We start from the raw sequence: 25890 nt of genomic DNA, 5'->3' as shown, positions 1-25890 counted from the left end.
TAGTCTTGCAGTCAGGATTGTGAGCAGAATTATAAAAGATGAACTGTTTGAGTTACTTATAACACTACATACAACGCAGCCAACCAGCCATATAAAATTCATAGTGTGTTTTATGACTTGTACATGGTTTTGAGTTCTCACCTCTAACCTCTGGTACTTTAGTCTAATATGGGGTTTTGATACTCTTCTCCATGTGATGACCACATAATGCACAATTATGCTTGAATTAAGAAGTACAGTTTCTTGTAAGATGGAGAAGTGTTAGTGCCATAAAATTGGGAATACAGGCTCTAACAGGTCCACAGACCATAGTAGGAGCAAATCTACTGTGAGGGATGGCTGTCATTTCTTTTAATCAACCAGACAATTGATACTTGGATGGCAAACACGGAGTGTAACCTGGCAGTTTGATATGTGATATTACCAAGGCAGCGTTTCTTAGTTTGTTATCAGAAGATACTACAGTGTTGAAGGTAGCATCTTTAGACCAATAAAGCCAAGATTTCAGACATTTGTGTGTTTGGAATATGTCACTTTCTAAAACTGAGGCAATATCATAGCTGAATTCTAGCTGGGACGGGTGTACTTCACCTATTTAAAATTTTCTATGTGATTTCAGTAGCCTGGGAATAAAAGACTTGCCTTAACCGTGTAATACAGTAACCTGTTGAAAAGTTGTTGCCCTCTTCTGTAGGAACTTCATCTCTGTCTGGAGTAAATGGAGTCTTATGTTCATATTTTCTAAGTCTGTTGGGATTAATATGTTCTGCATAGAAATATTTGAGAAATTCCATTTTTTAACAAGTAGTGCTTACCTTTTGCAGCAAAAAATTGAACGGAGTAGTTTATGAAGCAGATGCTTTAGCTTTCTAGAATTAACTTCTAAATATTTAAAAAAAATATTAAGGGGAAATAATGTTTAGAGCTATAGGAGGGTTTCCAACTATGGCTTTTTTTTTCCTTTGAACTGTTATCCTGAAAGTAAGGTTCTGTAATGAAAATGACAAATTTTTATTTCTCTTAGAGAAAAAGAGGAAGCACATCAGCTCCATCAGGAGGCTTGGGAGCGCCATCAGGCAAGAAAAGAACTTCGCAGCAAAAACCAGAATGCACCGGACAATCGCCCTGAGGAAAACTTCTTCAGCAGACTAGATTCCAGTCTGAAGAAGAACACAGCTTTTGTTAAGAAGCTAAAAACCATTACAGAGCAACAAAGGGACTCCTTGTCCCATGACTTTAATAGTCTGAACTTAAGCAAATACATTGCAGAAGCAGTAGCTTCTATTGTGGAAGCCAAACTCAAAATATCAGATGTGAACTGCGCTGTGCACTTGTGTTCCCTCTTTCACCAGCGCTATGCTGATTTTGCTCCTTCGTTACTTCAGGCTTGGAAAAAACATTTTGAAGCAAGGAAAGAAGAGAAGACTCCGAACATTACCAAGTTAAGAACTGATTTGCGTTTCATTGCAGAATTGACAATAGTTGGGATTTTCACTGACAAGGAAGGTCTGTCTTTAATCTATGAGCAGCTTAAAAATATTATTAATGCTGATCGAGAATCCCACACTCATGTTTCTGTGGTTATCAGCTTTTGTCGGCACTGTGGAGATGACATTGCTGGTTTGGTACCAAGGAAAGTAAAAACTGTTGCAGAGAAGTTTAACTTGAGCTTTCCTCCTAGTGAAATAATTAGCCCAGAGAAACAACAGCCCTTCCAGAATTTGTTGAAGGAATACTTTACGTCTTTGACCAAACACCTGAAAAGGGACCACAGGGAGCTACAAAATATTGAAAGACAAAACAGGTGACACTTGAATGTTGCTTTTTTTTAATGGAGAAAAAAATAGGTTATGAAATGCCTAGATTTGTTGCGATATTTGTAAGCAAAGTCTTAGCGGTGTGTAGAAGATAAGTGTATTCTGCAATATATCCAAAAAAATTTATAAATTTACTCTGAATACTTAAAGCAAAAAAACAGACTCTTTAAATATCTTTAAAGAAAACGGAGGTTGACCCTTAGCTTTAATTCCTTAACTCTATTAGTTTGATGCTGCTCCCGTAGCAGTTTGAGAGTAATGCTTCTTTCCCAGCTGGTACTGTCCTTTTCCAGTTGGCATAGTGTGATTTCTCCCTTTCACCCACACGTAGCTAACAGAGCATATGCCACAATGGCTTTGGCTTGTTTACCTTTTTTTAGCATGCCAGTATGGAGGAAAAATTAGGTTAGATTAGCGAGGTATACTTTACACTTTAATGGGGGCAAATTTTATATATTAAAATGTTGGAGAGTATAGACATTTTGATTCAAAGCCTCTTAGATGTCTGTGTAAAATACTAATATTGAAGATTATGAATATATACACCTTTGCAATCTGAATAATTTCTGCCATGACCATGTTGTTTAATAATTGTTTGCTTTTCTTTAAAGCATCCTGAATTGTCATTATTGGAGCCAGCCTAAACCTAACTGCTGGTCTTAAAACATGGTCATTCTTAAATCCTTTTGGAAGCATCCCAGGCAGACAGAAATGAATGCGTTACTGTGTGTAGGCACAGGCTTTAGTCAAAAAGCTGAACATCAGTCCAGAGCCAAATGTATGCTTGGAATACATTAAAGTTTGATGTTCCCAAACCAAGGCTTTAAACTTGGATCCATTGTGCTGGTGGGTATTGCACTGCAGTCCTCTCTGGTCTCAGTTAGCTAAATGTTGTATTTCAGAGGACCATAAACTGACTTCTGAGCTAGGATTATTCCTCCGAGTAGCTTATTACTTATTATTGCTTATAATAAGCTACTTGGAGAAATAATAATAATAACAACAACCTATAGAGTGTGTTATTGACTTAGTTGTCATTTTTTTTAAGTTAATAAATATAAACGTTTACACTTTCACAATTATAATTGGTTCTGGGCACATTGGTTCAGGCTGAGATTTCAATGAGTGAGTGTTATACAAGTCTGTATGATAGGAAATGAAATGGAAAACATTTTCCAAGAGATATGAAGAATGTTAAGAAACCACGAAGAAGAAAGAACATAAGTGATCTGTGAGAGGGAGGTATACTTTAATGTTTGCTTGCACAACTTGCAAAAATGACTGGATAGAGCCTTGAGCAGCCTGGTCTGATCTCATCATTGAGCCTGCTTTGAGTAGATCAGACTAGAGACCTCTTTATGCACCTTATCTGAATTATCCCTGAGTTAATTGAAAATTAATATGCTAACCTTAACAATGCTTTAATACTGTGTTACCTGCTGAATCATTTAGGGAAAATTAAAGCATTATTAGGCACAAGGGTTTCTGCAAGTGGATAATTAGGAAAAGTACCTTGAGTTATGCTTTGACAGTAGAACCTCATGGTGGTTCAGTTATGCAGCTAAGGGCACAGCAAAATCTGTGCAGGCTGTGCCGCTGGAAGGAAACAGCTTGATTCCCAGATTCTGGTGCAAGTTTCCAAAAATCAGTGTTAGCTATGGAAGAAACTTCTTTTGTCTAAATTAAGGACATTTTTAAGATCAGCTGAACCTGTTTTGTGGAACTTAGTGAAATTCTGAAGAGACAAAGTAAGATAAGTACTGTATGCTTCAGTTTTAATTGTATTCAGAAATGAATTGTGCTTTTTAGTTTGCTTGAGCTTGCTTGAGTTTGTTAACACTTGTCTTTTGGGAACAGAAACTGAGAACTGAAACTCTTATACTGTTGTTACAGTGTTTTGCTGTTTTGCTTTTTTTAATAATCACACAGAGCTTCAGTGTTCACGCTTATGAGGCTGCTGGTATATTTTAAACTTAAAATATGTACCTAATGGGTACCTGTCTCCTTGGAAAGGCTATGAATTGGCACTTAACATATTTCCTGAATGCAAGCTGAACTACTGCACTTCAGAAATTGTCAATGGTTATCTAATTTGTTAATTTTTCTTGCTCTGCTTTGCAGGAGCAGGTAACACATCCTATAAGTGTATTTTTGTAAAATGTTTGGGTCTTCTGGCAAGAATGTGATTGTATACTTACTGGTTAAAAAAAGCATAATGATAATGTAATTATGCGACCTGCTTTAGGAATGACGGCATCCATACCTTATTTCAAACTTTATCTTCTGAATGCTTTCATCTTGGTGCAGGATGCATTGTCAGTGATTACAGCTAGTTAGTCCAATGTTACTAGCATTATTCAAGGTACTGTAAAACAAATTGGAAACTTGCTAGGCAAGCTCATTCTGTCAGCTTCCCTTTGAAAAGTCTGTGTTTGATCTAAGCCCATTTGTACTTCTGCTGTAGTAGGCCCCCAGACAGCTCAGCCAGCCCACAGTGTCCTTTAGTAGTAAAGAACTGAACTGATTGTGCCTCATCCATGTAAGAACTGCTCATGCAGAGTAGATCATACCATGGATAGGAAAATATACTTCTTGGGAGCCCTAGTTGAGGGCAAACTAGAACATTGCTAATGAGCAACCAGCTCACTCTCAGTTAACCCAAAATCAAGGATGACAGTCTTTCATCAGTCTTCTGTGGCAATCTTTGTACTAGCAGAGATTACCTTTTTCTGTATGTTTGGTTGAAACTACTGAAAGTTCTTGAAATTCTTCTGTCTAAAATCCAAGATGGCCTTAATTGTAGTTTGGTAAAAAAATTGGATTGTACTGTTCTGCATGTAATCCTGAAACTGCTTTACTGCACACTTGTAAGCGGTGATTAGGTTCCTTCAAATGCAAGTCACTTTTGACAATGGATTTCAGTTTCTAAAATGAGAATTTAAAATAAGTATGGATAGTTTCATAAAAGAAAACAAAGAGCAAGTGGAAAAAGCCCCAAATATAACAGCTCTTAATTTGCGCTGATAGCCTTGAAATAACTTGGTTTGGATAATTAATGGTCTGGTCTTATTGTGCAACTTTTTTTTGAGTCTCCGGGTGATGATTGCCCATTTAATCATTTTGAACACCATGGAAATGTACTGTTACAGATGCAAAGCAACTTTTATCCAACTTACATGTAAGTTGAATGTTTGAATTTACTACAAAAGTCTTTTCATAGTGCAGGACTGTTACAAGATAATCATGGCAAAAAAAGTTGTCCTTTTTCTTTGGACATGGAAGTTTTTGTGACTGTACTACCTGCAATGATACTGAAGTTGGTAATTCAGTACGGTTGTTTGGAAAAAAAATAGCATTGTTCAAATTTTTGCTATTGCAGTCTAAACTAGAATTGTCACAGTTCCCTCAAAGTGGGAAGGTTAGCTTTGCTCAGAGAAATTGGTAGTGGTTCAGCACAGCTCAAATATATTTTAAGGAAAAAAGGTCGTCTTACTGTAACTTTGTTTTTTGTAGGCGCATTCTTCACTCCAAAGGAGAACTGAGTGAAGATCGACACAAGCAATATGAGGAATTTGCAATGTCCTATCAGAAGTTGTTGGCAAATTCTCAATCTCTTGCTGATCTTTTGGATGAAAATATGCCTGACCTTCCCCAAGAGAAACCAACACCTGAGGGTAGGCATCTTCTAAAGCAAGTAAACAGTATGCTGGACTTGGCTTGGATGTGTTCCAAACCCTCTTACTGATGCATTCTTCCCATTGATTTTGGGTTTTTTATGCTTTCCCCCTTAAGGATATCAAAGAATGAATAATACATAGGTTTTTATTAAAGTAATTCATGTAACTGTAACTATTGTATATGCTGTGTAGTTACAGTAACTTAAGAATACCTATTTAGACCTGTTTCAGGTAATACAGGAGTAAATGGAGAATTAAAAATGTGTTTAACCTAATCAATGTAATGCATTTTTTTTCATATTTAAAAAACTGTATATGTTAGAGTTTTAAAAGCTGACATTGTTAAAAAACAAATTTGAAGTATATTTTGGGTTATGATGTTATGAGCAGGAACATATTCTTAAGCCAGGTAAGTCACTAGATGGCTCTCTGACCTCCTGAGAAGTCATCATTTTACTCGCAGAGCTGTTCAATGCCTTAATGAATCTCTAATTTTAGGTTTCAAGATGTTGAAATCATGACTGTACTTTTTGTCTGAAGTGATCTTGAGCTTAAAAAAGCTGTATTTTTTTAATACCCCTAAGTTTAAAATTATTCTTTAAACTTCTATTCTTAAAATACAGTGAAGTACAGTTCATCATGCTCGAAGCAATTACTTTTTATGCTAATGTGGTTAAAGTCTGTTACAGCTTTCTTTCTAATACCGCATAATGTGCTGCTTGATTTTATTTGATTGACTTTCACTCTTGATACTGTCTGTTTTCCATCAATGCCAAATTTACAATTTTCATGTAGTTTATTGATATATCTATTACTAAGATTGGATTGTTAAAAGCACTTTATATGGTGCAATATTTAAGTGAAAACAGTGGTAGTAATAAATAGGTTAACACGTTTCTAAAAGTATTTTTTTAGTCTTTAAAGATGCCTCCATTTAGAAGGTGAAACATCTGTGTGAATAACTTTCTTGTGGTTTCACTATTTTTGCAGAACATGGACCTGGTATTGATATTTTCACACCAGGAAAGCCTGGAGAATATGACCTGGAGGGGGGTATCTGGGAAGATGAAGATGCTAGAAACTTCTATGAGAATCTCATTGACTTAAAGGCTTTTGTGCCAGCAATTTTGTTTAAAGATAATGAAAAATGTTCCCAGAACAAGGATTCCAGCAAAGATGAATCAAGAGGTAGAATGCTTAGATGAGTATTTTCTTAACATATTTTGTCCAATAGGCAAATATATAGGCAAATTTGAGGGAAGTAATGAGTCTCTACCAAAATAATTTGTGGTGATCAGAATAGTACACCAGTTTGGATGAATTTTTAGGGAAGAAACTATGTGGGAAGGGGATTGTATCTGGGAATGGCATTTAAGGAAGAAAAAAAGTGCATTTTAATATTGATAGAATTTCAAGTTTAAAATAATTGGAGATTAACCAATGTGAGTAAATGTTAGCTTTTCTGTGACAAACATAAGTTTACCTTCTTTGAAAGATGTTAGTGTTTGTTCTGTTTTTTTCCACTAAATTGTCAATGATAGCTAACTGTCTTGGTATAAAATTCCAGCAGATTAAAACAACTGGATGGTTCCTCACTTATGAGGCAGCCCTAGGTTCACAACCAGGCATTGGTAGACTTTTAATTACAATGTTTTAAAAATGGCATTCACCATCATGGGCCCAAAGTGTAACAGAAGATGCCTCTTTGGGTAAGAGCAGTGTTATGGCATTGAGGAAATGCCAACAAAGACATGGACTACATGATTTTCTAATACACATGCAGTAAGTCAGTGTTGAATATTAATGGCATGTCAACTTTATAGAAAGAAGGCCATGAGCTGATTTCTAAATTCTGAAATTCCCCAGTGAGGATAATTAGGTATTGGATCAGCTTGCCCAGGGAGACTGGAACCTCTGCTTTAAGAGATTTTTCAGGACAACTGGAAAAAGGCCCTGAGAAATCTGGTCTGAATACAGTACTCATCAATTTTGACCAGAAGGTTGAGGTAAAGACCTCACCAAGGTCCATTCCAGACTAAATTAGTATGTGATTTTAAACAGTTTGCTTGCTTTGCAAGTCTGTTTTCCATTTGACATGTACACTGTTTGGTTGTCACATTTTTGTTTGAAAAAATGTAAGTATTTTAATAAGGTTATTTGCCTTGAATTATTTTTAATGAAGCATAGTCTGCAAATGAGGCTTGAAGGAGGCCTAAAAGCATAGGAAAATGTTGAAAATAGTAACCTCTTAGAAAAATGCTCTATGCTGGACCAGTGTAGTTGTCCAAGAAAAATATTAGCTATTCATTTCTGAATCTTCATCTAGAGACTGATAGATTACTTGTTTTCAAGGGAAATACAATTTTTATTTGACCTTCTACATAGCGTACTATTTCTTCAGTATCTTCCTCCTGTTCTGGTTTTTGCCCTTTTTTTTTTTCTTGGTCTTGTCTAAAATACTTTACCTTGCTTTGTCAATTTTGTTATCAGTTGAAGTAGGAAGAATATGCTGTGTAAACATTAACTTAGAATTTGTACTTTTGAATCTGCGTCTTTTTGAAAAATGTTTGTGATACTCATTCACTGGGGTTTTGGAGGATACTGTTTTTCTACCTGACCTTCCCAGTATGCAAGTTTTTTTTGCTTGCACTTTCCACATGTTGGCTTGGTAATCCATTTAGGCACTTCTGACCTTAGATTACTATATTTCTGAATATTTTGTTCCGTTTGAATGTATGCATGTCTTCTGATGAAGGTGTACCAGGTATAGTTCAGAACAAACCAAAGCACTAAAAACTGTTGGCAATCCTTAGCAGACCCCAATGTAGGTAAATGTTTGCAGTTCTCAGGCATATGGGTAAAGCTATATGAAGGATAACAAACTGCTGAGACCTAACAGATGAGGCAGTATAATCTCAAGAAGTAGCTACTCTTTTCCTCATTCCCTTTTAACAAGACTAAGATGCTAGAGACATAGGTTTAGCAACATGAGTCTTACTATATTCTAATCATGACTGTGTGTATTTAATATTGCTACTTAACTTTTAAATAGATTCAAAAGATGCCAAAGATAATAAGGAAGCACCTGGGAGTGAGGATTTGGAGTTGGAACTGGAAAACCTGGATATTAATGATGATCCTCTGGAATTAGACTGTGGAGATGAGGCAGAAGATCTTACAAAAAAGCTTCTTGATGAGCAAGGTAAAAAGAATTGGTTTTAGGAATTCTTTGTTTTTTCCTGATTTTTTTTTTTTTTTTTTTGAGCCTAATGGTTTTTAGACAGAGTGACTTCAGGGAGAACTATTTATTTCTGTATTTATTAAACTTTAGTAGCTAGAAACTGTTAGGGTTGTGGTAAAAAATGCATTCATAACAAGACATTCAGATACAAATGAAAAGTATTATATAGAGGTTTATGTAGTGAAAGTTACCGATTCCTTCATACAGCTTTTAAAAATAATCAAATGTGAAGGCAGTTCTCTTGAAGTGACTAGAAAAGTATGTAGACTTTAGTGCATAAATTACTTTTCTCATCACATGGGCTTAGAGTCCTAATAAAATATTTTGTTTTTTAAACTTCAGTTGACATCTAAGATTCAGCTCTGCATTTCAGTCTTGTTAATCATTAAAGACTTTTCTTTTGATGTTATGGCTTAACATAGCAGGATTTAAGAATTCTAACTTCTAATTATGGGTAAAGGGCTGCAAATAGCACCTGTGAAAATCTGTGTTACTTTTGCTAGGGGAAACAGCATCAAAATGTTTCTTAAGAATTTTTATTATGAGTTACAGGTTGTTCTTTCAGTGGTACTGAACAGTGGGAAAAGCTACCTTAGTTATTAAGAGTCAAATTCATAGAGGAGCAAGTCAGGTGTTTTCTTTGAGTCCGGTTTGTCAGACACATCAGTCTTGCTGCTTTGGGTTTTCAAGGACCAATGCAGATTCTTTTCTTTAATTTCTGAAGCAGAAAAATTACTCTGTGTCTAGAAGCGGGGCGGTGGGGAGGTGCAGAGGGGAAATCATATCTAAAGTACATTGGCTGGAGATTCTGTGGCTTAAAAGTAAAAATCCTACCTGATTTAGTGAATTTATAATCTAATCATCCTCTTGCTTGAAACTGCATTAGGCTTTAAAAGCTAAGGAGTTAAAGCCAAAACTTCAAGCTGTGGAGTTGACATCAACGCAAAAAAGTTCAGGCCCTGGCAAAGACTGTATTGGTGCTTAAAGCTTAGGTTCATGTAACCAGGCTGATGCATGGATCTATAGGTTTGGGTATTTAGTACCTTGAACAACTCCTCAAAGTGCCAGTCACTCTGAGCTGACAGTAGGGATGGGTTATGGCGTATGGATCTTTAAACTGGATGACTCTCTGTGTACCTAAAGCCAGTTGAGCTGAAACTAATCTTGGGACTATGCTGGTCTGTGACACCTCGTAAATTCAAAGAAATTGGACAGCTCCAGAGTCAGACTGTTTCAGACCCCTCCTGAAAGGAAACCTGTCAGGAGAATTCTGTGTAATATTTCCTTAGGTTTTTCCTTACCCAGACAAGTTGGAAAAAGCCATACCCTCTTTTGAATAAATTTACTCTTTTATTTATTTTCTTCTGAGTACTCATCAGCTCATGAAGCTGGTTAAGATGTTAAGTTTTAGTAAGTTTAATTTTAAGTAACTTTTAATAAGTTTTAATTGCAGAATGTTCACCTTTAGTGAGTTGTTATCCTCTAGTCAGATCTCAAACAAAATAGTGACGAGCTTGGTTCCAGCTATCTATAAGGGAGGTATGCATACGTATTCTCTTGGAATCAAAAGGAAAAAGAGCGGTTTGTTCTGGATTGGTCAGCCTACTAGGTAGGCCCAAAATACTTTGTCAATAGATGTCTAAAGGAATGTAGACCTTTCCTTCTTGTCTTTTTTTGAAGGGATTCATGACTTGATAGAAGGATGAGCATTACTCCAAATATAAAGACAAAGCCAAATAACATGAGTGAGATCCTGTTGAAGTGAGGAAGGAATAAAAGGAGATGAGATCAGAAATAGAAGATGCAGTCTCTGTGTAGTTCTAGCTCACTGGGAGGCAATGCCAGGTTGAGCATGTACAATGGCACAGAAGGGATTGATGATCATGCTTTTGATTGTAAGAGGAAGGTGATGCATGTTTTATAATATAAAATATTAACCATCAATACTAGTTTGTTTTTGAAGAGCTGTTGACTGAGCATTAAACATATTCCCATCTGAAAGGCTAATCTAAAATGTGTCAGAATGGGTTTTGTTTTTATCATTAAATACCCAGCCTTTAAAGAAAGCCTTTTAATTTCTACCTTGTGAAGGTAATGTCATTTGGCTTACTGTGTAGGCTTTTTCTTAGTGAAGAACTATCACTTCATGATTGTCTTTGCTCATTAGTTTATTTTTTGCAAAACATGCAGAAACTTAGTGTCTTTGCAAATTCTATACCTTTGTCAAATTTCTTTGACACTGACAAATAGCTTTGTAAATTAATGATGGAAATTAAAATATATATGATTGACAAATCCTTGTTCTGCTAGAAAACTGAGCTGTAAATTAGCAGCATGTAAGTGTTACTTTACTTGAACTGTATAGAGAAACACAATGATTTGGTTTGTTTTTGGGGGGGTGTGATGTGGAATTCTGAACACACTCAGTTAGTAGCACCAAATATACAGAGTTAACCAAAATCTGAATTTAGATGTTTTAATTTTTGTGATGTATTTCCATCTAGTGAACTGGCAGATTTTTTTCAGCCTTTCTCTTAAGTAAAATTCAATTAGATATGAAGTTAGGAAAATCAGGTGTCCTTCAGCTGCAAAATAAAGCTTTAACTTTTCTTCGTATGTACTGAATTTTTGTGCATCTGTACTGGAGGTAAGTTAGTAGCAATGTTTTGTACAAACCCAGCAAAGAATGAAACCACTGTTTTATGACGCAATTATAAACATAACCTAGGAATACTCTCTTTTATGGCCCTTTAATATACAAAGGGAGAATGCATGAGGTATAGCAGAGTCTTAGATGTTACAGTCCAAGATGAAGAAGAAAAGTAGTTTTAGTCATTGTGATACTCTGGGGGGTGGATTTCACTGGCAGAGGGAATAAGTAAATTATAGAGGGGAAAACAGGATAAACAGGGTAGACAGCCCAGTCAGACGGTGCGTACTGCATATCTTTTGTTACTTCTGCATCTCCTTCTGTCACTTCTCTTCAGTCTTTTCTCTCCTGTCCAAATACGAAGGAGACAAGGCAGTTTTCCAAAGTGTGTGTTTTTAAAGCAGACCTGCCCTGGTATAGCATCCTTCACAGCATTGCAGTGCCTGCTTCTGCACCTTTTTCCTAAAGGTTGGAGTCTATAGTCAGCTAAGTTTAAGATACAACATACGAAAGGAAAGTTGATGCAGTTAGTTGAAGAGATTTGTTTACCAGGAAATCAGCTAATTTATTTTGTTTCTCTATTGTGTTAACTTTGAGTGAATCTTAATTTTCTTATTTTCAATATGCTCAGGCAAGAGAAAGGGAGCAGATAGCACCGGAGCTGAAAATAGTGACGGAAAACATGCTGAAAGAAGTGAGTTTTGAGGTTGTTTATAAAAGAGAAGATAAAATGTTAAAAATGGAGCTGCATGAATGGAGACAAAGGCGTTAAATAAGGAATGGCCAGGGTGGAAGCCATCAAGGGTACTGGGGGCAGGAAGAGTATGATGTTAATATATATCTAGGGCCAGTTTTTGTAAGGTTGGTCAGCAGCAGAGATGATGTCTAGAAGTGAGTATTAAGTCAACCCTGTTAATTTTGATGCACTGTTTAAAGAGCTAGCAAAGTTCCTATCAGAAGAGCAGGAATTTTAAAAAGATCTAAAAATATTTATTAAGAAACATTTTTTTGGACTTCGATAACTTGTGAGATTAGGTTGTGAACACATTCTTCGGCGAACGTGTTCCTCCTTGCTTTGATTCAGCAAGATGCTTAACGTGATGCTTATGCCTAAGTGATATGCAGAGACAGGGATCCAGCCAACAATTTGCTGATGATACTGATACATACCATCTGAATGTAAGGTCTCCTGCATGATCAAATTAATTACAGAAACTTGTCTCACAGGAGTAGCTGCTAGCATTACAAAAGCAATTTTGTTACTTCCACTGTCTGCATGATGCTATACAATGCATACTGAAGCTTTCAGGCAGAGTAGAGTTTTTAGGAGAGAGCCCTCTGTAAGGTTCTGGTTTTGTAAAAATTGAAAAAGGTGTTGACAATAAGGACTTTCTCAGAAAGTATGTAGGGAGAGGGGAAGGCAAATAACTCTTGTTGCTCAAGTAGAAGATTGTTTGGCACCAATTGTTGCAGAAGAATGACTTTAAGTCCTTAGTGTCTTCTCATGCTTTCTCAGTTCTACTCCCTGAAAATTTCACGATTGCATGCATTTCTGGTTAAATATAAAGGTGTTTAAAAAGAAAAAAATAGTTTTTCTTTCAGTCTCTACAACGATCATATGGCGTGATTTGATCTACACCCAGATATACTATTACAAATAGTCTAGCCGTAATTGTTATACATTGCTACTCCTAATAAATTTTTTAAAACAGGTAATGCCGTTTTAAAATATGGTGATGGTTGAAGACTGGGACTCAAGAGGATCAAAGTGAAAAGCAAGAAGTGAACTTAGTTTTCGCATATATTGCATACTTGGAGTTGTTGTTTGCCTTAGAGAAAGAAGCTCTGACTGTTTCAATTCCTGTCACTGTAAAATTCTTAATTTTCTGTCTTAAGTCCCAAACTTGCTTCAGGTACTACAAAAGAACCGTTCCACTTAGAAAGGATCCACATACTGTGATGAGAAAAAAGTACCTAGAAATACAGTGTGAGAATATCTGTAGCCCTCCAGTGAAGGAGAGGACAAGTGAAAGAAGAGAGATATTTTTGGGAACTGTTGAAATTGAATGTGATACCAGGGCCTCTTGAAAAGTGACTGAACTGTGAAAGACTTACTTTTTAAAATTTATTTCACGAGCATTGAGTCAGTTTGAATAGAAGACTGAGGTAATACAACTAATTGCTGTAAGGGAAAAAGAGGAAGATAAAAGAACATCAGAAGGAGAGACAGGAAGGTGTGGCTGTACATATCTAAATGGAAAAATGCATTAAAACATTATTTGCTAGTAAAAATTGTCTGGTTTAAGGCTATTGTGTGCATCCTAGTGAACTCTGACTCTGAATATATGGGTGATGAGGGAGTCAGTGTTCCATTAAGCATTTAAAACTTTATGGTCCTCCCTTGTCTGAGCATCTGGAACATCTTCCTTTTCTTCTTTCTCTTTTCTTAATGAACCCTTCTCTTTTGTTCTTCTGACTATTAGTTGCCTGTGCAAGAGAGGAGGTGATGTCATCTGCTTTAATCTTTAGCACCTTCAAGACTGGGTAGCTCACAGTGTTCCTTGGAGCAATTCTTAGTGTTTCTCTACCTAAGTTCAACCCCTGCCCCTAGCAGTTTTCAAAAACAAGAAAAAGAAGTCCTACAATGTAGCATCTTTTTTATCTCTTTGCCTTTCAGTAACTTGAAAAAGGAACTTGAGTCTTCCATGTTGATTTATCTTACCATGTAGCCTGTAAAGACATAGTCACTTTACCAGTTGTTGGGCATTTTGTAGTTTACTTGGGTGTGACTTCCATCACCATATTCTCTTCTTTGAAGTCTGTCTATCTCTGTTTTCCTTTCAAATACCTCTTAGGCATTCTTGTTACCATTGAACATCCTTGAACTGAAAGAAAACCAAGCTTCCTCATGTTCCTTTTTCAGGAAGCAGTGTTCTTTTGTGTTGCTTTGGCCAAGGAAGGGTTCTTTCCAAGTGTTTGTGTTATAACTCACTGTTTTGGCTCATGTTGTGCTGTAGAGCAAACTAAACTCTTCTCTAGGACTGAGTAAAATCTGGAAATTTTTTGAAGCATACCCAAATTTTGCAATTAGAGGGTAACTGTAGGGGGAGTGGTCTGGTGAGATTTTCATAGCTGATGTCAAAAAATCTGAATTTCAGTGGTACAGTTGTCCCACAGTCTTCTACTTGAGTAGTGTTATTGACTTGATTCATAGATAGAGGTCACTGTCACTTTTTTCCTATGTTGCAAATTACACAGAACCATTTGCTTGAAAAACAAGTTGTCACTTGCCTCGCAATTGCTGTGTGATCAACCCTTCATCCTTGTTGCTTTATGGTTCTGTACTCTGGTTTCTGTACAGTTGAAGGCACTAAGTTGGCCTCTAGCTTTTAGAGCCTCAAGTGAAAAGATGTCAAGAACATACCGGATGAAAGAATGGCCTTAATGGACATTTTTTTATCAAAAATTCTATTTCTCCTGCAGGACGAACATACATAACGTAGAATCCACAATTGCATTAAGGTGTTTTGTGTGGGTTTTTTTTTTTCCATATTGTTTTCTCCCATGTTTGGACCTTCTTGTGGTCCTCCTTTTATCACCTAAAGAAATTCCCATAGTTTTCTAGGAATATATATTTCTTGTTGCTCCTGACAGTATAAATTAGGAGGTAGGGAACTTCATGAATAGGACGATAAATTTTAAAGGTGATACTTTTGACTTCCGTCAGCATAGACAATAAGTGGATTTTTTTTGCGTTTAAAAAATGAAATTTTATTTTTATCTTTGTTATTTTTTTGACTCTGTAGATGAGTATTTAGCAACTAAACATTACAAATGCACTGTGTTTGGGGAATGTGATAGTAAATCATTATATTTTGTAGCTTAAAGATGTGTGCTGCTTGTTTATTTTACTCTGTTAGAACAAGAGGATGAAGAAGCCAGTACTGGATCTCATTTAAAACTTATAGTAGATGCTTTTCTTCAGCAGCTTCCGAATTGTGTCAACAGAGACCTCATAGACAAGGTATAGTGATGGTTTTCATTTTTTTCCACTCTTAAAAGCTATAACGCTGGATCAAATAGATCGGAAATAAAGATTTGAAGCTCTGGAGTCTAGCAGTAGCTGAATTAATTTTTAACCTGGAGGAAATATTTTTTTTTCTCACTTAGTCATCCCTTGCCCAAATACCATGTGATACTGGTTTCGTCTGCATGTTTTCTTACATAGTTGTTTTAGAAGTAGACTTGACTTTCATTTTTTCCTCCCATCACACCCTGACAAATTACTCCCTGTCTACCTAAAGCTGCTTTCTTCCTTGTGTTGATCCAAAGAATCAGTCTGTATTCCTGTAAAAGGACATGTTTTCCAACTATGTCAGTTCTAGACAAAAAGGATTTTTCCCTACTTTCTGTTACATGCAGCTGCTTTAAAAAAAAATAGCTCTGTAAAACATGCTTTTGAAAAGTATGCTATATTGCTTTAGATACAAAACTGCTGCATTAAAGGTGAAGTATTGTATTGAATTTTCTCTTTATAGGCAGCCATGGATTTTTGCATGAATATGAATACTAAAGCCAACAGAAGAAAACTAGTGCGAGCACTTTTCATAGTTCCTAGACAAAGGTAAGAACTGAAGGGGACCAAGCTGGATCCACCCTTTGGTTATTTAACTTAACATGTGTATATTTTTTTAAACTGTTTAAATTACTGAAAACCAGTGCGTATTCCAAGTTGCATTTGTTTATTCCTGATGCACACTTAAGTGATTTATGTTAGAGCATCAAAGAAATATTTAGGATTAATGGTCAAGCAATTCACCACAATATTTTCCTTTAGCAGTGTAAAGTTTTTAATAACTAATTTCTCTTTTCTGGTACTTGTGTGTTTATAGTGGATCTTTTAATGACTTTCTTTAATCATGAGAACAACAGCAGAACTTACCGTCTATCAAAAAAGGAGGATATATTTCATTCAGGAGAACTTGTACTTACCTAAACTTAACTTTATCTAAAAACCTGTGAATAGTTAGAGCATAATGTAGTTTAGGAAGGAGAATTTCTTGTGATATGTTAATTCTGATACAGTACATAGCCATTATAATAGCCTTGTATCTTCTGGAAGAGAGCTGGTTCTAGGCTGGCCAGTTTGGAGAAAGCAAGTATAAGAGTGTGAGCCTGGCCTCTTCTGTCCATGTAGAGTTTTGCTATTTCTCGTTCTTGCTGTGTAAGCAAGGTCCCTGCACTTACAGGAAGAGCCTTGCGTACAGAAATGATTGCAAATATTATAATAAAAATGTTAAACTCACTGGAAGAATAAGATATTTCTCTGCCCTCTGGTGAACTTGTACCTTAAAGAGGTGCAGTTGTGAAGGAGTCACTTTTCTTGCTCCACCTTGCCCTGTTTGTCCTGAGAGGTTGTTTTGATGCTGCTTTTAGTTTTAGATGTTTCATCATCATCTTGGATTTCATGTTAGAGTTCACACCACTTTGATTCCATTCCCTTTAAACACTGGGGGGAAAAAACATGGTTCCAGTGTCCATTTTGTCTCAAGACTTATGTAGGCTACTGCTTTGGATAAACAAACTTTGGTGTTTTCTTTTCCTTGCTTTTAATCACTTCTTGCACTATGTTTTCAACCTTAATTTGAGCCTATTTCTACATCCCATCTCTAATAAGCATCTTCTGTGCTAACACTACTCTCCTAGCCGTATACAAACCAATGGTTTGTTTGCTGACTGTATGCACTGACCTGACTATGTTGATACTAGTTTTTGCAATTAGAAGTGCACATAATCTTTCATTCTGTTATGTATTCTTCTCTCTAAAAATTATGGTTTTGACACCTCAGTCTTTGGAGACTTTGATAGAGAGCCCTGATTGTGCCTGAAATATGAATTACTGACAGAGTCGGCAGGCAGTTGAATATCTTCCATGTTAGATGTAACGAGGTGCTATTCAGCCCAAATTTATGATGTAGAGGAAATAACATTTCTATTTATCAGCCTGTGGGTGATCATGAAATGCATCAAAACTCAAGTGGAGCAGAACTTTTTCATGGCCTGGAACATCTACAGCTATGTAAATCTGCGGGATGACTTAGACTTCTGTCTTCAGCTGTACCGTAATAGAGAATTTTGCATGTTTGCAAAATGGAAGTGGGTGGTTTGCTCATCTGTGAACATACAGCAATATTTGTACCACTGTCCTGTATTTCCTCCTGGTGCTGTAGATTCCAGATTGCTCAAATTAATCATTAACTCTTGGAACCTCTTTGAAGATGCATGATTTTCTTTGCATAATACACCAAAGTGTGCTAGATGATAATGACCTGAAAGAACTTGTTGATATTATGCAAAGCAAAAGAGATAGTTTCAGACAAAACAATATGATGGCTTGTAAATTCAGTGATGTGGTTTCATAGATACCATGAAAGCAAAAGTTGAGTTCCTAGTGTATTGTGACATTAAAAAAAAAGGAGATGTGGTTTTGATCTCAGGCTGTATTAGGAAGCTGGTAAATTGCTGGAAATGTAGGAAGTCTCCACACTGCCACTGATTCATTCTCATCGCAATGGTAGTTCCATTATCCCACAAATTTGTTATAAAAATAACTACCATTTTTGAAAGATTCATTTTTCTGTAGGAACTCAATAGACTAGTGTAGATGATGTGGGTGGCTTAAGGAGCTTTGTGACAGTTCTGTTCTCTAATAGTTGGAACTAGTACTGAAGCGAATGTCTCAGCTGATCCATGTTGTTCTTTAAGAATAATTGATTTTTATGATTAATGTCGAAAAATACTAATATTGCATGTACAGTCCTTTTTTAATAACTTTCTGCTTCTGTTCCGAGACCTACTGGACTAATGAATACTGCAGCTTCCAATTTTAAGATGTTAAGTTCAGTTGTATATATCTGTCTGTTCTTTTGCCTGCACTAGCAATGCCCACCTCTGGACTACTAAGCAGCAGAAACAGGACACAGTTAACAGTGTTTTTGCTTTGCGTATCTCTTTGCTGACCCATAATGATATATCTTTACCTTCTGTTACTGTTGTTGCATACTAGTTTTTACTAATTCCTGGAGTTTCTGAAATTTCTCTCCATAGGAGAAGGAAGCTTGTTGTGGTTATGTTCCTGAGGAGTACTTTTTGTTTTTTTGTGAAAGGTTCAGAGGAGCAGTGTCCTTTATAGGATGTAGATAAAGCAGTATATTTTCCAAAATTGTTTAGTCTCCAAGCTTACCAGATAATGTTGTCTAAGTGTAGTTATTATGTTGGCAGCCATAATAAGATATTTCAATAACAGAATAAGTTCTGTTTTTTTCTCTTGAGAGGTCATTTTTAGAAAATGTGCAGACACAACAACTTTGCCAAGAAAGTACAAAACTGGTTTCGTGTTTGAGGGGTAATGCAGACACTGTAGAGTCAAAGTCACTATGCAGTATTGCCAGGGAGCTTTCTTGCTCCCACTAGGATTGGGTAGATTGGGACAAATGCAGAATTCTTTAAGACAGAAAACTTAATTTGACAAAAAAGGACAGTTTTCCCTCAACTAACAGTAGATTAGTGTTAGAACACAACATCATTGCACTGCTCTGTTGAATACTTATGAATGGATCACATTTACATTTTCAACTGTGATTTGAACCTCCAACCTAACTGAATAGAAAGCCTTTTAAAAAGATTTTTCAATGCTAGTATACAAGCGACTTTCAGATTTGCATTGGAGGATTGGTTTAAAACTAAACAGCCTTTTAATTTAGGACTATGTAGTTTGCAGTAAAGTGACAGCACAGTGATTTAACCCATACTGCTCGCAGCTTTAAGGCATTTATGTGTAATACTTCACTGTTTAAATGAATTCTCTTCCTGTACAGATACACATAATTATTTATGTTTAATTGCATACTGCAATTTTGTTGAATTTGTTCAATATGAGAAGCTTAAAAGCTCTTTTTAGGCCTTAAATTCTAAATTATTCTAGGTAAATGCTAAATAATAAATAGGGGCCGTTGCGGCTTCTGATTTTATAGGGGTTTTTTCCATTCTCATCTGTGGTGATCTATGAAGTTGCAAGTTTACTAAGCAAGAGATCTGTTGTTCAGCATATGGAAATTTTTAGCATTGTCATTGGCTATTCTTAATTCAGAAGGTAGTTGCTGCTTTTGTGTTAAATAGTTCTGAGCATTTTAACTCGAAAGATGTAAACCTCCTGTATATATACCTTCTTTCAGCTTCTTATCCTGAGAATCCTCAGTAGCAAGGTCCTATTTGTTATCAGTGTTTCAGTGGCCTCCCTCATTTGAGGATAAAATCGAGATAAGGAGTTTATGCCACAGCTAAGAAACCAAAGCAAAAATCTGCATTTGCATGCTATCTGATAGCATGCAAATTCCACAGCATCATTCTCGTCCCACCAAGCAGTGTGGGTGGCAGTTTGTTCCTATTCAGGTCCTGTGAATACACTGCATTTATCTGGATTATGATTATGGTTGTGAGGCAGAGTTTTATTGCTCTGTTGCTTCATTCTTTAAGCTGTCTTTCTGGTAGAATCCCAGTTAATAAAGGTACAAAATGCCTCCTTCACTCTTTCTGGGTCTAAAATTTGGGTTGCATCTGTTCCAGAGAGATTGTAATTAGGACTTTAATTGAGCAAATTCTTTTTTTAATAAACTAACATTTGAAATGCTACAAATGAAGATGTGCTCTTAGATAGTTCACTGAAGTGCAGTCCATGTGATCCAGAGATCCAGAGCTGACTAAATTTCAATCCAAGATATGTGATCAAAATGACAGTGGTAAGAAGTAGTGGGTTTTTTACTACGGTAGTTTATATTCAGGGTGCTTAACTTCAGAGAGTAACTGAGTCATCCCTGACGATCTTGCTTCATAATGTAGAAGAGCAGGAAGCAAAATCAATACTGTGGGTTTTTAGTTATCTGCCCCCTTGTCAAGAAGAAGATGCTTTCGGAGAGAACAAAAAACCTAGTTAGACTAGCGTTAGTGCAGGTACCAGTAGATGGTGCCACTGATACCGCAGTCTCTCCACTTCTGAACATTAATTTTTGTCTCCCCTGTGAGAAAGGGAACAGATTCAATCTCTGATTGCCAATTCACAGTAATTGACCCAAGGCTTTTCCTTATTATATTTCACCTATTTAGAAATACCCAGTCTTGGTATTCTTCCCCGTGAAGAAACCTTTTGTGTTCTGTGAGGGAATAACAACAGTGTGCTCTAAGACTTTAATTTTCCCCAAGGTATGTTTAGTTTACAGAGATGAAATTATTAGCTCTCAGCAGGCAGGTAATTGTTCAGAGCGGAATAAAACTTTCTGCTGTTTGTCTTAGGGGATTTCTGTACAGCATCTCTTTTAAGTTAAAACACACCCCCTCAATTCACGTCCTTTTTTAGTTTAGCTTGTGTGTTTATTTGTGTGTGAAGTAAGGAGACTTTTACTTCTCTGAGAGTTAATGGCTAAATGCTTAATAACATCATAGTAATTTGCTGTGGCTAGTCATCCTTGACTGTGTGTTCAAACAAGCTTGAAAACTGTAAATACTGCTTCAGTTATTGATTAACAAGAGAGCATAAAAACTGTTAAATAGGTAACTGGGATACCTGCAATGTTTCACCAGGAGTATGTATTATCAGGAGGCTGCTTACCTATGCCTCTTTCAGGTAGTATATTCTGATGCTTCTAGTCCACGATTTAAATACATACCCGTCTTTTTCTGTGTGGATATTAAAGGTCTTGGAAATGTGGTCTAGTGACATAGCAGTAGAAAGGAGAGGGGAGGCAGTCATGTGTGCTTTGTTTTGGGTTTTTTGTCTTGACGCTCTTCCAGTTTTACTTTGTGCCAGGGCAAGCTCTATGTATCGACTGTGCTTTTAGATATTTTTGGCATAGGAGTAGGGAAAACCTTAATCCTTCATAAAGTGTAAACTCAAGATCCATTTTTCCCTTACAGGCAATTCTCACTTGAAGCATGCAAATTTAAGATGTTTCTCTCCACTTAAAACAGTGTGCTTGTTCTACAGTTCATCTCTTTACAGCATTACCTTGGGTTCTGGAAATAAAATTTCTTTCTTCAGCTTGTTAAATGATATTATGAGGCCTCAGAGTGCAGTTGGTTTCTCTGCGTTTAAATCATACATGCACTTTTGTGCAGAACAGCTGTGTTATGTTCTGTGTCCTGTTGCACGATGCCACAAACCAGGCTTAAGGGCATTTATCCCATTTTTACAACCAGATAGTCTTTGATGGAAAGAAACAAAGTACAAACTAAAGATAACACAGATTGCCCTCCAAAATTCCCTATGGGAAACGTGATACTAAGAAATGGGTATGAAGGCATGTAATCAAGGAAACATAAAAGAAAATAAGGAAAGTTCTATTGAAACTTTTGAAGTATTACCATTTATGGCAGTACTAGCAGAGTTTTGGGGAAAAGGGTTACCACATCACATCTGCTGAGCTTTATTTTACGGAGTAACACTACTACCTTCATTTAGAAGTTCACTGCCTTAAAAATAAAGATGTTCTTTCTGATTATGTCTGCTGCTACTCTAAAAAAAAAAAAAATTGCAATAACAAATGGAGTTGTCTGTAAGAAGTTTTTGTTTTCCTTATTGAGGTGGATCTGAATTTTGTTTGTGTCTGGTAATTTCTTAAAGGTCGAATTCTGTAGTTACGATTGTGTTTGGCATTTCAGCTAAGGCAGCAGTTTTGAAAGGAAGTTAACTGTGAAGAATTCCAATAGGAGGTGGTAGTATACCTTTTTGTATCGTTATTTTTAGATGACATTGCAATCTGAAGTGTGAGCCCATAAAATTGCATGTACGTAGTTCTGTGAGTACATGTACATCAATTCTTTTCACAAGCAAAATGGTATTCGTAAGTGTAGACATAAATACGTTTTTGACTATATTGTAAATTAGTTGTCTATTTTATCATGTCCTTTGTTTGCAGGTTGGATTTGCTACCATTTTATGCAAGGCTGGTTGCCACATTGCATCCCTGTATGTCTGATGTAGCAGAGGATCTTTGTTCCATGCTGAAAGGGGATTTCAGGTTTCATGTATGTTCTGTTGGTTTAGTTTTTTGCATTCCAATTAGCCAATCTGATAATTGTCATCTTTTGGAGAAAAAATAATGTTTGATATTATGCAGATGATAATTATAAAATCTAGTGACTCAATTTGGAATATTTTTCTGTCATCTGAGCAGATTTGTTCTGTAATACTAGGTTTGTATGTTTTTATATGTTAAAAAAAAAATTCTTTATGTAGACAGGTATGGTAAGTTGTATTGTTTGTGGTGTCATCCTTAATTTCCAGTGTTACACAGTTCACTTTAATCACTGTTTAACAGTTGCAACAAAAGTTGCAAAAATGAGAAACTGTGCGCCAACTGTAAGTGTTAGAGTGTTCTGTTAATTAATAACTTACATTTAAAACAAGAACTCACCTATTCTAATAGCAGATCCCTACTACAAGGTTACTATTGTAATACAGTGGTTACTATTGTAATGTAGTGCTTGATTCTAAAAAATAGTATTCTTTGCAGTTTTCATCAATCAAAATTTTCAATACCTCAAATTTTTTTTCAGTGGTGTTTCTTTCACTTTGTTCTAAAGTTTTGTAGTAGAATTGGTTGTGGTGTACAGTGATGACTCCTTCACTGTTTTCTGAATTTTATGGCACAGGTATTAAAAAATTTTTTTTCCCATTATCAACACTAAAAATGTGTATTAATTACTCAGACTTAAATTAAGTCTTAACTATCTGAAATTAACTGTCAGAAGAAGTTATTTCTGTTGTGGAGAAATAAAATTCTGTATTTTGCTGAACATGCATATGTTTAGAAACAGAGTTAAATTTGTAGTTTGTCAATACAATTATGCTGGATGTCAGTGATTTTTGAAAAGAGAAAAAGAAAAGAAAAAAGTCTGCACTCTGTTAAACCTGATTTGAAAAAGCTATCAATATTTATTATTTCCTGAGGGACTATACCAGTGGTCCTAGTCATATAAACACTACTTATTGATTCTAAAAACATAGACTCTAGAATTCTAAACCACTACTTCACCACAGCAAAACAGGGTGGCCAGGTTGATGTGTGTCTATAACTGTAGGTATATTAGAGGACTTTATTTTTTGAGGGGGCAGGGGTGTGGGTGAAAATTCAAAAGCTCCTGAAGGAACAAGATTGTAGAAGGGCTTTTAGGAAACTGTGATAGATAAAGGTAGAGCATAAGTAACCGAACAAGTGTCAAATACTTCTGAATTCTCAAGCTTATTAAGCACACTTGGGTCAAAGTAATTTGTAAGAGGTAAGTATTTTTGAGGGCCTAAAATAAAATGTGTTTCTTCTTCAGGTAAGAAAAAAGGACCAGATCAACATTGAAACAAAGAATAAAACTGTGAGGTTTATTGGTGAGCTTACCAAGTTTAAGATGTTCTCCAAAAATGATACTCTTCACTGTTTAAAGGTTAGCGTTGTGATAGTCCTGTACTACTGCATTTGCTGATAATGTATCCCCATGCTATTCCCCTTCATATCTATTGCTGATGTTACCCATTAATTCATTGCATACAATGTCTTAAACCCTGATGGCTGTTGCTCCTGTGTATGAGGAGACTTTTATAGCTGTTCTAGAAGTTAGAATGTCTTAATTTTTCTGATGGTAGGAGTATATTAAACTTTCACCTTTGGACATAACCAAATTACTAATAATTTTCTTTGTAAAGGAATGGTAGACATAACTACTTACTCATTTGCTGTGTCTTGCAAAACAAAGTGAGCTTTTCTTTCTATTATGTTGATTTCAATTAATGTTTTTAATGTTTTTACAGATAAAATAACAGTAAGGGAGAGTGGTTAGAGGCAGATAGCTTCTCAATGATGCAAGAAGAGACTTATATGCCATTTTAGCATGCTTTTGTTTATTGAGGAACAAAAATAAATCTTTGGAAAGCATTAATCTCTGGCCATATTATCTCAATTTGCATGCTGATAAACATTCAAACTTATCTTTGATGTCAAGTCCCAAATTGAAAATGGATTTTACAAATAAAAGTGCCTTTATAAAGGTGGTTGAAGACTCACATGGGTTAAGATCGCTTCCTCTAGGAATAGTTTCTGTTCATGACTCATGAGGTATTGAAGGTCAATTCTTAAAAAGTTATACTTGCTCATCATTTTTCCTCTCTCATCTATAAAATACTGTAGAATGCAAAGCTCTATTAATTTTTAGTTGTTGCTTAACTTACACAATACAATTAAATTTTATGTGCTTTGAAGTTATTGCATCCCTGTGCAAGGTTATTTGGTGGTTTTCCAGTCTAGCAGCAGGAATTTTAAAGCAGATGGAACAGAGCTGGAAGGGGTATGGGAGAAATTATAGTGCTTGTTTTAATATTTTAGTCTTTTTATGCTAGGCTTAGGAAGTATCCTGTTTTTAGCTTTCTGTAGTCTAAATATGGAGTCTAGGCTGTTCTTAAATACTTTTTAAATGAGATGAATATTTTGATCTCATTCACTGATAATCAGTGAAATCAGTTTGCTTTTTCTTTCTTAAAGAATATGGACCACCACAATAGTGTAAAGTCTAGTAGATATAACTTACTGTCTTCTGCAGTTGAAGATGATGTTTAACGTGGTTGTGTTTTTATGTAAATATATATCAGATGCTTCTGTCAGACTTTTCTCATCACCATATTGAAATGGCATGTACTCTGCTGGAAACCTGTGGAAGATTCCTGTTTAGATCACCAGAATCTCACTTAAGAACCAGTGTTCTTTTGGTAAGAGAAAACTCATTGTTTTATGGTGAAGGGTGTCATGTACTGAATTAAACTAATGACTTCTTTTATTTTCTGACTTTGTGATGCAGTCTGACCATAATGATGATTGTGATTAATATGTTAATTATCAGTTACAATGTTCAAGCACTAGTAAGTGAAGACTTGTCTTGAATAACAGGGGAATAACTTTCTTGATTCTTTAATAGAAACAGAGATGGGTATGGAGGGAGAATGAATCTGTTTTCCTGAAATCTCCTCATTGTGGAATGAGGTTGAGATGGACTGGTGTTAGATATTTTCAAGTCCTAGGCTGCTTTGGCACTGTCAGCCTTTTTTTGTGGTCCTATGGACTTTTATGATCTTGTTATTTATAGCCTGCCCAGTGTAGTTTCAGCTCTGAGATTGCACTTCCTGTGAGAATAGCTTTCTGAAAGTGTTGTGGAGAACTCCAGTTGACTTATAAATCTGTTAATGATTTAAATGTCAATTAAGACTTAAACTTCTGAAGCAAAAAGCTATTGCTTTTGAACTGCAAATAATTCAGAGGTAGGGCAAAAACAGAGTGAGGTTGAAAGAATAGAGAGGCTGTACCTGAACATGTCTGAGATTCTATTTGAGAGGAAAAATGGTAATGAACAGAACTGGAGATAAGATATTCCAACTGGAGGTGAAGACAGTTGTGAAAGAGGTGGTATATG

At 35.9% G+C, this 25890-nt stretch overlaps 1 protein-coding gene across 1 annotated transcript in view; it reads left to right on the top strand.

Moving 5' to 3' along the window:
- The window catches only part of UPF2 (UPF2 regulator of nonsense mediated mRNA decay), a gene marked incomplete at its 3' end in the record, with an annotated part of 53805 nt that overhangs the window by 680 nt on the left and 27235 nt on the right, over positions 1-25890 (top strand). Inside the window, exons 2-10 of the mRNA XM_082014146.1 lie at positions 1025-1804; positions 5331-5491; positions 6485-6682; positions 8547-8696; positions 15306-15409; positions 15924-16009; positions 22356-22464; positions 23764-23877; positions 25076-25192. Coding sequence (XP_081870272.1) covers positions 1025-1804; positions 5331-5491; positions 6485-6682; positions 8547-8696; positions 15306-15409; positions 15924-16009; positions 22356-22464; positions 23764-23877; positions 25076-25192 — 1819 coding nt within the window. The remainder of the gene's footprint in view (positions 1-1024; positions 1805-5330; positions 5492-6484; positions 6683-8546; positions 8697-15305; positions 15410-15923; positions 16010-22355; positions 22465-23763; positions 23878-25075; positions 25193-25890) is intronic.

Source organism: Phaethon aethereus, assembly GCF_964289735.1.
Source record: "Phaethon aethereus genome assembly, chromosome: 1".
Classification (NCBI taxonomy): domain Eukaryota; kingdom Metazoa; phylum Chordata; class Aves; order Phaethontiformes; family Phaethontidae; genus Phaethon; species Phaethon aethereus.
Note: the sequence above shows the minus strand (reverse complement) of the source record. Positions and strands in the feature narration are given on the sequence as shown.